Consider the following 14,852-nt stretch of genomic DNA (forward strand, 5'->3'; position numbering starts at 1 on the left):
TATGTTATATTGACGTTAGAAAATGGGTGTTACACAAAAGCTTCAAATTCTATATTCAAATTTAGAATCAATTTTGGAGGCATAATCTACTAAAGAACATTCTAACATGTCAAAATCAATTATACTCCTCTAGAATCAATTTGACCTCATCAAGAAATAGAGTTGAATCAAACTTACACTTAGTGGTTAGATAATCAATTATGTTCTTTTGTAGTTTGTAAACCAGCTGTTTTATGTCTTGATTAAATCATTAGGCTTCTCTATGGTATTAGGCTTTCTATGCCCGACAGTTTAACATTTTGTTTCATTTTGATGCCAATTGGATTAAGTTTGGACATTTTGAGATATTGAATATGAATAGTATTCCACTTATCAGCTTTAGCACGTAAATTGCATTCATCATATTAAATATCGAATCATATTGTATACTAGATGTCTTATGTGTTGGTTAAATCATTAGACTTCTTTCTTGTGTTGTTCGTGATTATCCAGAAGGATGTGCCCCGTTTGGTAACGCGCTGATGGTACAAGTGTTGAGGATAAGAGTAGCGAAGATTTGGAGTGTCATGCTGTTACTCTTGACCATATGATCTTTACCTTCTTGATTACCGATTCGTGATACAATCAAACCCTTATGACTGTATCGAGCTCAGATATGATGGTGCTCTTTTGGAAGCTGCAAACACGATACCAGGAGTTTCTTCACCAAATTTTAGCAGTAAGTTTTTTGTGATGATTCTTCTTTATGGCAGAAACATGGCTTGCAACTATTTGAGTCAAAATATCCCTTATTCATTATCAAACATGAAAAAACTTAAGACATTTGTGAGTTACATGTTGATTTCTTAAACCTTTTGAGTATTGATATATTTACTGAGTTTTGAAAGTAACAGTTTTATCTTGCAGGAATTTAACCCACACTTTCTTCTATTGGCCTATTGGCAATGTTTTTACTGGCTTAGATAATCTCAAGGAAATATTTGTTAGTTGATATTTAAAAATTAGGCTCATATTCGTAGATTTGTAATGACATTTGTGTTGAATTTTCATGTTGTAAATTGAAGGATTTATAGTGACTTTGTTAGTTAGATTATATGAAAGTTAATGGTGAGTAGTGATGTTGAAAATTCGTATTGAAAATTATGAAAGATTTGTGGATAATGATATGTAGGGATGTTGGTGTTTGTAAAAATTGATTTTTGTTTGAACGATTATATTGGTGTTGTTGATGTATCCGATAAAGGTTTATATTATGAAGATGTTGTCATGTGAAGAGATTATGTTTATAAAAAAAATTGAAAAGGAACATGTGAAATCAAGAGTTTGTTCTCAATACTTTTCTGGATTTATGTGAAACTTTTGTGTTAATATAAATGGCTAACAAACATGATTTCTAAAAAGAAAGAGGAATATGACTTAATTCAAAAGGAAAAAAGAGATTGATTTGAAAATATGTATAAATTTATACCAATATTTTCATAGAATTGTGTTTTCCGTGCATTATTAATTTTTGAATTTTCTGAATTTTTTGAATTTTGTGGATAGATAAGAGCAAAAAATGTAGTCAATCTAAACCTTGTCAATAGGGGTGGGAATAGGCTAGGCTAGGCTAGGTTTTATAAGGCCTGGGCCTGGCCTACGATAAACTTACAAGGCCTGAGCCTGGCCTATGGCCTACTATAGGCTCGTTTTTTCAGTCTGGCCTGGCCTTTTTAAAAGTCTGGCCTGGCCTGAAAGCCTATTTAAAAGCCTCTTTCTTATTAATGTTTTCAATTAATTCATATTACTTAAGAAGCCTTATAGGTCGCATATATATGAACATTAGATCGACCTATTTATCATTTTTTTCTAATATATATATGCATATATAGACCAATATATTTAACATTTTTTCTAATATATATGCATATATAGGCCAACCTATTTAGATTAATTTTAATATACATGAAAATATAGGCCGACCTACAAGGCTTTATAGGCCTTTTTAATAGCCTAGGCCTGGCCTATTTTATTAAATAGGCTTTTAAAAAAGCCCAAGCCTGGCCTTTTTATCAAATAGACCTGGCTTGGCCTGGCCTTAAGTAGGCTAGGCTATAGGCCCCTGTAGGCCAGCCTGGCCTATTCCCACCCCTACTTGTCAACTTTAATCTTTCATAATAGAAAGAGAAATATGTGTTGATTATATTATACTATAATATATTTTAGAAGGGGACAACTTCTCTACCCATCACAAAAAGTTGGGTAGTGTACCTTCATCCAATCACATGGTACCACCTAATCTTGACACATTTAATTATTTATTAAATAGTACAATTTTTTGATGTTTTTAAAGTATTTTACACCGGAGGTAATCTTATCCAATTTTTTGAGTTGGGTAGATAAGAATTTACCATTTTAGAATATTAGTAATTTAAGAGATTTGATTGATATGATTCTAGAAGTTTAGGATGAATTGGATATTGCATTAAAGCAATAAAATAAAATGAATTTTGAATTTAATCTATAATTTTTCTAATTATTATATGAAGTACATTTATTTTTGTTATTACATTAACTTGACAGAAAGAATAATTAGGATTGCAATATCTTATGTCCCTTCCCCAGATGAAGTACGCACAATTTTTTATATGTGTTGATATTTTGCTATAATATATAGAAACATACCAAAATTCAGATAGTAATAATCACTTTTTGCTGGAAATGCATTTGACAGTTTAGACTTGAGAAGCAAGAATATTGAAAGCCTTATTCTCAATGTAATTTTTCCTCAAGGATTCTCCTCAATGTAATTGTAATATTATTTGATTTTACTCTTTTTTGGGATGGAGAGGGCGTGTTGTAAATTTGTTTTGTATCTATTCGATTTCATTTTCATTATTGTGTATTGATATTATTGAAATTTACCATCTATATTTTATTATTGACAAATAAACTATTTATTATAATATCTATGATTTTTTCTATTTTAAATCATTATATACCATTTAAAATTATAAATGTTAAAACATATTAAAATAAAATAATTGATATTAAATTTTACTTATGATAAATAAAAATGTAACTAAAATTTTTTTTATTCATTTAAACGTATTTATATTTATGTAATAATAATATAGTAACGGGAACATGAAATTAGTGATCAGAATAATTAATACTAATGAAAATATTAAATTACTTATCAAAATATTGAATATTAACGGGAACATAAAGTTACTGATCAAAATATTAAATAATAACGGAAATATAAATTTATTAATAACGCAAACATGAACTTACTGATAAAAATATTGAATATTAACAGGAACATGAAGTTACTGATCAAAATATTAATATTAGCAAAAACACGAAGTTACTAATCAAAATATTGAATATTAACGGGAGCATGAAATTACTGATAAAAATATTGAAAGTTAACAGGAACATGAAGTTACTGATCAAAATATTATTATTAACAGGAACATAAAATTACTGATTAAAATATTGAATAATAACTGGAACACGAAGTTACAGATCAAAATATTGAATATTAGCGAAAACATGAAATTACTGGTCAAAATATTGTATATTAACGGGAACATGAAGTTATTGATTAAACTATTAAATATTAAAAGAAACATGACATTCGGAAAATTGACCATGACACTGTTGAACAACTCCTCCATTGTCGTACTCACCAACAAACTGAAAATTCATAACAAAACAAAATGATCTCAGGTTTGGTCCTGTTGTGATTGGGATTTCGGTTATATGCGTCTTTCAACAAGTAGCTCATTAATTTTATGGGTTATAATTCATACATTTTCTTTACACATATTATTTCTCAATGGAACCTCTACATTTCTTAAATATATCCTTAGATGTATTATTCAATCTAAAATAATATAAACTTTATTTTTTAATTATTTTTTATTTTAATATTCAAAACTTTTAATATTAATATTTTTATAATTTTTTAATTTAATCCAAATTTAATCTCTTACAAATACATTTTATTTCTAAATGCGCCAAAATGACCGATAGCACGGATATGACACTACTTATGTATCCACTTCAAAATCATTCCGTACATATTTAATAAACGAGAAAAACTCAAGGTGAGGTGTTGGACTATTCGTGTAGCCCGAAGATTGAGTGTTTGGAAGAGCAAGGGAATGCAATTTGAGAATTAGATAAGATAGCACAAAATGTAAAATTGACATGACCTGTGAGAAATTTCTACCTCGGTCAGACCTAGAGGATTTATGCTTTCATGATTAAATAAATGTGAAATTACAATTAATTTAATATTGATACTTATAACAAACCGTGCGAAAAGCACGGTATTTGTCTAGTTTACAAGATATACATTTATGATCGTTGGTGCAAAATTAAGTTCCACTTCCATTGGGTTCTCTGACTGAAGCTATAGTGTTGGGTATGCTGAGGATTGGAGGAAGTTTAGGGAGGTTGGATTGTTGGATGAAGCGGTGATGCACAGGAAGGATCAGGAAGCGCTTATGGAGAAACTCTCAAGGCTCGAAATAGAGGCTCGTTAATTTGGTTTTGATTTTGAATTGCTTAGGGTTTGCCTGATTTGATGCGTTTGTGCTGACTTTTATGATTATTATTTTTTATGGAGAATTCTGCTATTTGTTTTTTTGCAAATAAGATCTCGATTATATGCTTGCAATTAGGAATTGTTACTAGTTTTTGTTATTTTAATTTTAATTTTAGAATGGAGATATATTCTTGTTGTTGGAAATGTACACAACATGCCATGGAGGAAACAAAAGACAAAATCAATTACACTTTTTTAACACTAGAAAATAAACTTAAATTTAAATTTAAAGATTTAAGTTGGAATCAAATGATAAATTCAAGCTTGAGAAACTAATTCACTTCTGCATTAAGGTTAAGGTGATTCATGCCTTTGTATTGACAGATTCTGATTCTGATTATTGATTTCTATAAATTTTGCCTTAACTCGATCATTCAAATTCAAACTCAATAACTCATTAAAAGCCACTTGTTCTGAAACTTTATCATGAAAATGCGATGAAATCTAAACAAGAATTACCACTGCAGAACAAAGTAAAAAGATATGTGAAAGTGTATCTAAGTGGGTAGTAGACTTAAGAGAACTCCTTGGCTGCCTTTACATTATAAGAATTCATGGTTGCATCTCAATATTGTGCTTTTAGAACATTATTGTAACAGTGTGTTCTTTTGGAAACCACATGTCATTTTGTCGATGATTGACCATTGATGAACTTTTGGTTCTTTTCATTTTTTGGCAGCTTTTTGACTATCAGTACAACATGGGCCTTCTGTTGATTGAGAAGCAAGAGTGGAGTTCCAAGTTTGATCGGCTGAAGCAAGAACTAGCTGAAACTAAAGAGGTTTTAAAACGAGAACAATCTTCACATTTGATTGCATTATCTGAAGTTGGGAAGCGAGAGGAAAATTTGAAGAAAGCATTGAGTCTAGAAAAGCAGTATGGATCTGATGTATGCTCTTTTTCTATCTTTGTGTTGAATTTGGTCGTGCTTGCTTACATGCTCTTCTTATTGACATTTATTAGTATTGGAAGAGCTGATCATAGGCTTGAGACTGAGCTATAGTTTTTGCTTCTGTTGCTTAATTTGCTTTCCCCTTTTTCCTTAACATCACTATGAAATATGTGCATATTTAATTGACTAATAGTAAGTAATGCTATGTTTGTGATCTATAAGAATTAGTCACCGACCTGGTCAGCCCCGTCTGTTGTAAGTTTTAATCATTTTGGAATTCAGTGTATGTTATATGGAAGCTAGATATTTTCTACTCAATTGTTTGGATTTGATTAGTTGCTAAACATATTAATGTGCTTGCTTCATTACCAACCGTCTCAAGTAGTTTTGCATGTTAGGTAGCTGATGCTTCTTCGTTGCTGAACTAGATCTCAGTTTGACAGTGACGCTTTCAAAACATTGTATATGCTTGATGTGTGAAAATCATTCCTAGGTTTTTGTTCTTGAAATTATTAGGGTTTTTAAAATAATACACAAAAACATGGAAATGCAATGGCTTTGGTTTTCAAATTAAATGTTGTGTTGTTTTGAAAGAAACATATGTTTGGATGATAATGTTTACATTGTATCATACTTGGTTTGCAAAATAAAAAAAAAAGAAACTAATGCAGTGATGGGTATGCATAATTGAGTTTTGGGTATAGGATATCTTGCCATACTTTAGTCAAACTACTTGTTGAACAACTTGCAATGATTAGATAGATAGATGTATGCATGTATGTATACTGCACTTGTCCCCTAATAACTCCACTAATTTGTTGCGCTTTTTGGTTCTCTTTGCTATTTTACAAGTTGATCTTGAATGGAAAGAGTAAAATTGTTATCTTTCCTTATGACTTTTATTATAGGATTTGGAGGACTTGTTTACATGATTTTAAGGCTGTCCTAAATTGTCTTTTGAACTATTTCATTATGTAGCATTTTTGCTGAAATTTATTAATTGCAGCTTGAGAGAGATTTGCGTGCAATGCAAAAAGAGCTTGCCCAAGTCAAGTCTTCCTCCCATACAACGCTAGATGAAGCAAATGCATCGGTGGATGGACTTGAAGAGAAGTCTTCAACAGTTAACAAGAAACTTTATGATGCAGAAGCTAGGCTTGCTGAGGTTAACCGAACAAATGCAGAGTTAGATATGAAATTGCGAGAGGTGGAGGTTCGCGAAATTTTGCTTCAAAAGGAGAGAAACCTTGGTGAGAGAGAAAATAATGTGACTGTAATGGAGAGAAACCTGAAGCAGAAAGAGAGAGATCTAGCAATGTTGGAGAAGAAGATTGACTCTACCAATTCTTTATTAAAAGAAAAGGAAGCTGAGATAAGTAGAAGAGTATCAGATTTAGACGCGAAAGAGATGGTACTTGAGGCGAAAGAGAAGGAATTACATGACCTGCAACTACAGATTAGGATAAATAAAAACAGTCGAGAAGAGTCTGGTCACACTGAGAAAGTTATCGGTAAAAGGCCAGGGAAGCGGAAACACGCACAAACTTCCAGGATTGTAGAAAGTGAGCAGAACATTGCTGATAGTGAAGGACATTCAGATAGTATCACAACTAGTAGGCGCAAGAAGAAAAGGGAAACAGTTCCTCCATCCCCACAAGTTACTAGGGAGACACGATACAATCTCATGCGGCATAAGACGTAAGTTTAGAGATACTTGTTGATACAATGTATACCCACCCATGTTGAAAGATTAGAGATACTTGTTGATCTCTTATTTGATAATTCATAATGATCTAGTGAAATGAAAACGATCTTAGTTGAAAGCACTCAATCTTGATTATCTAATTTATATTGGGTTCAGACAGCACTATAATCTTTTGACCAAGGCTGTTTGAAATATGGATTTTGGATTTCTTTTCTGGATTATCTGAAGGAACTGCATGCATGGATTTACTATGGTGGATACTTCTCCAAAAATAAGTAAGATATACTGTGTATAATAATAGGAGGAAATAGGAACGTCGATTGCCCGATTGAGAAACTATTTAATGCCATTTAGTCATTTAGATTACTGCCAGAGTATGTCAAGGACGTTACTGATGGTGTCTTTTATGTGTCTGTAAGTAGCTGGTAATATTATATATAGCAGCTTGCATTATTGTCGCCAGTGGTTCTGATGTCACGCCTTTCGTTGAACAGTGCAGATACTGTTTCATCGGCACAAGATATAACTAATGGAACGAAGAACATGGAGGAGAAAGAAGAAGAGGATCCTAGCAAGATGTCTATTAGACAGAAGATCCTGATATTTCTTACAAGATGAAAATGTTACATTTTTCTTTGATAATAAATCCTCGTTCCTTTTAAATAGAGAGTAGACATAATCTTTGGGTTATCTTCCATGTTTATTTTGAGATCTTTTAATGGAAAGATACGAACCATTGTTTTGCCTCTTCCATTTTGACTGTCCTTCAGCAAAATTGATTGTACTGTGTAGGCTTGTACTGTTTAGGCACATATGATAGTCCATTGTTATACTGATAGATGATTAATAATGTCAAAGTGATATTAATATTCAATAATGGAATTGTAAAGTAGTGTTCGATTTGCATGTCAGACTTTTTTTACTAGTAACTTTGATATATATAACTGTGCTAACATCTTACGTTGTCTCTTCCGTAGCTTTTCCATTAACACAAAGGAAGAAAAGAGGTCAGTTTTTTTGGTCACCTTTTGCATTTCTTTTACAATTCTAGATTCCGTTTTCACCATATTTTAGGAATATATCCCTTTTCTTAAAACTATGATCTCTTCTATTTGTTTTAGTCCAAACTGTCACTTATTTTTCCTAGGGATCCATGTTGGTATTTGTCTTGATATATCCACTTCATTGTTGAGGGGTCAAATTTGTGCTCGCCAATGAAAATTATGAGGCAAATTATGCAACATAATTCAAGTAAACTCCTGTTTTGTAGGTGTTTGTTTTTCATGCTTGACTCAATAACATGATGAAGAGGTTCAAAGCTTTTAGACAAAGTCAATATGTTCTCTTTTATCACAGCATTGTTGTCTGTGGTAGTAACATTGTATTGCAATTTGCAGCCTATGACAGGAATATGGTGGATATAATAGTTGTGGCTTATGGCGATTTGCATAAAAATCTGTCACACCAAATTTGACAAATACTGCTTTATCATCACTGAGTGCCAGGTGCGCTGGGCAATTAGAAACCTTGATGTGGCTCATGCTCAAGTACTTTTTAGTTTTTACCTATCTGCGCATGACTTAACATCAAACTGCTAAATTTTGAAGAAATGAAAAGAAAAACCTTACACTGCTATAGACAAGGTTGGACATATAAACCTAGTTCTGATTAAGAGTTATGTTGGCTCATGGGAACATGCATTTTTTGTTTATATATGCAAGTGAGGCTTTGAATTTTTAGACTAGCTTCCTCATTGGTGCAATCTTCTGGACCCTAGTTTAACAGAGGCCATGCATGGTTATTGCAGAATAACAGAATGACGAGTTGAATTTTTTTTCTGACCATCATAGGTAATTTGCGAAGGGAGGTCTGGTCTACCAAAGCATCACCATAAGCTGCAATGGCATGTTTATATGGCAGAATTTTCGCCTTCTGCCACTCCATCTTTCCATTGGTTTTTCGTTGATCTGATGGAAGAGATGATATTGCATGTACTTTCTACTTCTATGTTGTTAGTCAATAAAAACTAGTCCAAGTTAGTTTTCTAGCACTGGCTAATTTGATTGACGTAAGACTTGAGTTTTTGGAATACAACGAATGGAGACACGGTTAGACTCAGTTATTTCGATTAAAGATGTATATTTTTGTTATTATAAATATTCATTATATTTTACTAAGACAAATGTTATCTTTACATTCAAAGTCACACCTACAACGTATAATAATACTGTTTTGTTTTTTTCCTTATTTTTAATATTTATTTTTTATTTGTCTGACACAAAAAAATCACATGGGCATGCCATAGTTTGATATGGTGTACACATATGGAGTTAGATTTTGGTGTATATATAACAACCCTCTTTTACTAGTGGTGTGGTAAAAGTCTTTTGAGGGAAATATTGTGAAGTATCTCACCCTTCTATTTTTGTTTCTTCTCAATCTATTTTCAATTCAAATACAATGCAACTGATATTGGGCAAAATAATTCTCTTATAAGAACTACATAAGCTAGTCAACTAAACAACAACTTCACGTTTAAGTATTACATTGAATATTTTCCGTATTCTCTAAAGTTGTATTTGAGAGTATGGAGGAGAAGGAACAAGATAATTTTAAAAAAGAGAAAGATTTAATAAAAAGAATAGAAGTTTTGAAAAGATTTTTGAGGATTTATTTTAATTTAAAAACTAAAATTCCTCTAATTTGGAAGAGTTAAAAAATTGTATTAGAAGGAGACGTTTGACGGATTTTGGAGTTAGACAAATTATTTAAATAAAATTTATATTGTTATAATATTTCAATTTTTTTAAAAAAAATTAACAATAAACACTCTTATATCATTATGCAAAATCTTTTATTTTTCTTTAAAAAAACATTATTGATTTTTCTTTGTTTTTTTTTTTTTTTAAATTGTTTTTCAAAGTCTTTCTTCCCTATGAATAATAATGGTCACAGTCTAGACAAATGTACTATAGTACTTTTCCGCATACCCGCAACTTAAAAAAAAATTGGTAGCTTAGTACCCATATCCGTTTAATCGCATTTTTAATAAAAATTAATCAACCAATTATAATTTATCTTGTCTTTTAATTTTTTGATAACATTAAAAATTATTCATAATATTCATGAATGATATTGTGGAGTTAAAAAATAAACAAATATTCATGTTAAAATTGATAAATAAATATGTGTATGTAAAATATATATATAAATATATATCGTGCAAATAAGAGTAATTGTCTATGTCCATGTTCGTATTGATTTTGTGGGTTTTTATCTTATCCACTATGAATAATTTTTACAAGTATTCAATAAAAATGAATCAAATTCTCATTCCTATCTTTCCCCTGGCTTCCAAACTCTCAAGAAAATTTTAATGGCATATATAAATCTCACCGTCTTTCACCACCTCATATTTTTTGTATTTTTAATATTTTGTGGTAAGGTGTAGATTTCACTTGATTGTAAAGTGATCGGAGACAATCCATTCCACCCTCTACTTCCATAGGCTATGGTCGAAACTTTATTTTTCTTTGAAGAGAAGTATAAGAATACTCTGAGAGCATCTTCAATGGTGTAACTTACATTTGAGTTCTTTATGAGACTCACTAAGCCACATCCTATTAAAAGAATTTATTTAATTTTAACTTTAATAAAAATTTAATATGGGTCCCACAACATTACCTCATAACTTGATTTGATTGGGTACTACAATCTTTTAGTTGTTGCATTGCAATGCAATTCTATTATGACATGGCAAATTTTTTAATATTTAATTATTAAATTAATAGTACAGGTAGAGAACTCAATAGAAGAAACTACCATTGAACAGGGCCGACCCAATCAATCAGGAGACCCGGTTCTAAAATAAAAAATGGGCCTAAATAAAAAAAAGTATTTTTAATAATTAAAAATGATGCATAAAAAATTCAACTATATATTAACCAAATAAAATACCAAAAAATTTAAAGTATTGATTAAACTATAAATAACATTTCATACCACTTAATGTTTTTAACTACTTAAAAAGAGCCTTCCTCCTAATACTTTTTGAAGCAAATTCATCGAGCAATTCTTCATATTTCAGTGTCTCCAAAAAATCATTTTCAACTGCTATCAATGCCAATCCATTAAGTCTTTCTTGTGACATGGTAGACCGCAAGTAAGTCTTTAACAACTTCAATTTTGAAAAACTTCTTTCTGCAGAAGCAACTGTCACAGGAATAGTCAACAAAATTCTATATGCAATAATTATATTAGGAAAACAGTCTAAGCCTTTCGAAAATAATAATATATTTGTAGGTGTTGTGATTTCTTCAGGCAACATTTCTCTTAGTAACTTTAACTCCCCAAAAAGATCATTCCCATCGATATCAGATTGTTCATTATGTTTCAATACTCGTTCAAAGTTACTACAACAAGACTTCAAAGTTGCATCATCTAATGATTGTAACTTGTAAGAAGTAAATAAGAAACCAAAAATACTTTCATACTCTTGATATTGCTCAAATCTTTTATTAAGAGAAACAACAGCTTGATCAATAAGGTAAAGAAAATAATTAACCCTAAAAGATTCCTCTTCAGATAGCTCGAGTATTGGGGTATTCAAATTCTCATCAAAATGCCTTTTTCTTTTAATTATACTCCTTTGAGGAAATGTTGGGGATATATTCAATTCAACCGCAATTTCCTTAGCATTAACTAGTGCCTTATAAAATCCAGTTTCTCTATATCCTTCAAAAAATGAAATCAACTCCTTTATTTTTTCCATAGAAACATCAATAAGCATATCCTTTTCCTGTAAAAGCTTGCTAACAGAATTAATTGCAGATAATATTTCAAACCAAATAATTATAGCCATCAAAAACTCAAAATCACCAAGCTCATTTGTTGCTAAGGATTTAGCTTCATTTTGTATTTTAGGATCGAGATCATTTTCTGACACTTCAAGTAAAGCTTCCGTAAAATCTGACATTTGAGTTCTTATAGCTTTGACACTTTCTACACGACTCTCCCGACAAGTGGATGACAATGATTTTGGAGTCAACCCTTTTACATTATCTTTCAATATTTTCCACCTCTTTGTAGAATTGGCAAAAATTGTATAAATGCGTTGAACAACTCCAAAAAAACTTCTAGCTTTATTACACGAGTTAGCCATATCACACAATGCCAAATTAAGACTATGACAACCACAAGGAGTATAAAAGGCTCTCGGATTTATGTCCAAAAATCTCTTTTGTACACCTTGATGTTTTCCTTTCATATTTGACCCATTATCATAACCTTGTCCTCTCACATCAAATACATCGAGACCAAGTTCTTTCAATTCATTTTGTAATACATCAAAAAGCCCTTGACCAGTTGTATCATTCACATTCAAAAACCCTAAAAATGATTCCTCAATGCTAACAGAAGTTGAAGATACATCCACATATCTTATTATCAAAGACATTTGCTCTTTGTGACTGACATCCGGAGTACAATCAAGTATCACTGAGAAATACTTTGCTTGTTTGATTTTTCTAATGATTTCAAATTTAATTGCAGAACCAAGCAATGAAATCAACTCATTTTGTATTTTATGCCCAAGATAATGAACGTGAACTTCTTGAGTTGTAACACGTCTAACATGTTCTTGGATAATTGGGTCAAATTCAGCTAACATTTCAATCAAACCCAAAAAATTACCATTGTTATCTTCGTACAATTTTTCCTTACAACCACGAAAGGCCAAATTATGTTTTGCAAGAAATTTCACTATTGAAATAACTCTTTTTAAAACATTTTTCCAATGATCCTTTTCTTTCTCAATTATTCTTTGAGTCGTTTTATCAATAGTTTGGAATTTCTGCAGCCTTTGACGATACTCATACCAAGTAGTCATATTTTTAACATGTTCCATGCCTAACTCATGCTCTTTAATTCTCGCACCAACATGTGACCAATCATTATAACCCTCATTTGCTAATTGTCCCCTACCAATCCCATTTTTTAAAACTTTACAACAGAAACAAAATACTCTATCAAGCTCTTTCGAATAAACAAGCCAATCTCTATCACACTTCTCTCCATTTGCTAAAGCTCTAGTATACAAATTAGCCGTAAAGCGTCTATTCCAATTATCTCTAGGACCCTTCACAAATCACAATGGAATTATCTCTTTTAGGACCTTTCGTAACTAATAAATCAATCAATTTAGGTTGAAGACGGTCCCAATTTCTTGGATCAAATATATCATAATCAACATTATCATCATTATCATTTTCAATAGGCACGCTATCATTTTCAATAAGCACACTATCAGAATGACTTTCATTTAGAACTTGTGATTCCTTTATTAAAAATTTATCAAGTGCTCCTACTTGAGATTGAATTAACTCTTCAATTTTTTTCTTTTTCTTACGCTTATCATTTCCACATTCATATTTTCTATTCTTAGGCGGCATCTTAGGAGGCATAGTAAGAAAAAACCTGGAATATCGCACTAAGTTTAATGTGTCGGCTAACGAGCAACTCCACAGTTTTTACTTGCAGGCGATCTATTTGTAGTCCCGTTGTTAAATTGTGTTCCTTTAATAAAAATAAAAATTAATATAAACATTAATGTTTCAACATAAATTCTATGTTTGTGAACATATTATATATTATATTGACACAAACATATTATATATTATAAACTTCATTTCACAGAAACATAATTATAAACTAAAAAAAACTTCATTTCACAGAAACTTTATTTGTAGTTCCATCACACTGTCACAGAATTTGCAAAAACATAAACAAACTTTATTTCAATAAAAACTAAAAAAAAGAATTGATTTCAATTTCAAGTTTTCAACACAGCCCCAAAATTATAAACTTAGAAACCATTGATTGTATAAACTTAGAAACCATTTATTGTAAAGAACACATACCCACACAATAACAAAAATTTTAAGCCTAGTAGAAACAATTGATTTCAATTTCAACACAGTCCAACTCAAAATGTCATCGTCAAAAAGAAAAATAACAAAGAGATTGTCAATAAAAATAACATCATTTGAAGAAATTTACCGATTAAACTGTGTTACTGCCGTCGTCGCTTCCAGTTAGTTTGTTTCGTCGCCGTCGTCGCCGATATCAGTGGTATCTCGTATGGTTTTGTTTCGTGATTCTTCGCTGTTATATGGTGAGTGATTTCATTTCGTCACTGTTATGTAGAGGTGTTTCGTTTTGTTTCGATTTTTGACGGTGAAATTTTGAAACACACCGATTTGTGTTGGACTATAGAAGAAGAAGAAGAACCGTTTGGAGAAGAAAGCGAATATTGAAAATTGTTTCAAAGTTTATTTTATATAATAATTAAGTTAAGTAAAATATAATAATTAAAAATAATGGGGTCCCCAAATTATGAGGCCCAGCGCTATTGGGCTTGTTGCGTCGGGAAAGGGCCGGCCCTGTTTGTGTTGGACCATAGAAGAAGAAGAAGAACCGTTTGGAGAAGAAAGCGAATATTGAAAATTGTTTCAAAGTTTATTTTATATAATAATTAAGTTAAGTAAAATATAATAATTAAAAATAATGGGGTCCCCAAATTATGAGGCCCAGCGCTATTGGGCTTGTTGCGTCGGGAAAGGGCCGGCCCTGTTTGTGTTGGACCATAGAAGAAGAAGAAG

General features: G+C 31.2%; 2 protein-coding genes across 2 annotated transcripts; one reads left to right on the plus strand and one right to left on the minus strand.

The window, feature by feature from the left end:
* The first annotated feature begins 4,088 nt into the window (after positions 1–4,088).
* Positions 4,089–9,391, plus strand: LOC131647319 (protein CROWDED NUCLEI 2-like). Its single transcript, XM_058917219.1, has 4 exons — positions 4,089–4,526; positions 5,277–5,486; positions 6,496–7,187; positions 7,689–9,391. The coding sequence occupies exons 1-4, from the start codon at positions 4,470–4,472 to the stop codon at positions 7,810–7,812; spliced, it is 1,083 nt and encodes a 360-aa protein (XP_058773202.1). The 5' UTR covers positions 4,089–4,469; the 3' UTR covers positions 7,813–9,391.
* A 1,821-nt stretch (positions 9,392–11,212) lies between these two features.
* LOC131650526 (uncharacterized) lies at positions 11,213–13,655 on the minus strand. The gene is made up of 2 exons (XM_058920231.1): positions 13,330–13,655; positions 11,213–13,172 (listed from the first exon to the last, which is right to left on the minus strand). Exons 1-2 carry the CDS (start codon positions 13,653–13,655, stop codon positions 11,213–11,215), a joined length of 2,286 nt encoding a protein of 761 aa, XP_058776214.1.
* Positions 13,656–14,852: the final 1,197 nt, after the last annotated feature.

This window comes from Vicia villosa, linkage group LG2 (genome assembly GCF_029867415.1).
Source record: "Vicia villosa cultivar HV-30 ecotype Madison, WI linkage group LG2, Vvil1.0, whole genome shotgun sequence".
Taxonomy (NCBI): domain Eukaryota; kingdom Viridiplantae; phylum Streptophyta; class Magnoliopsida; order Fabales; family Fabaceae; genus Vicia; species Vicia villosa.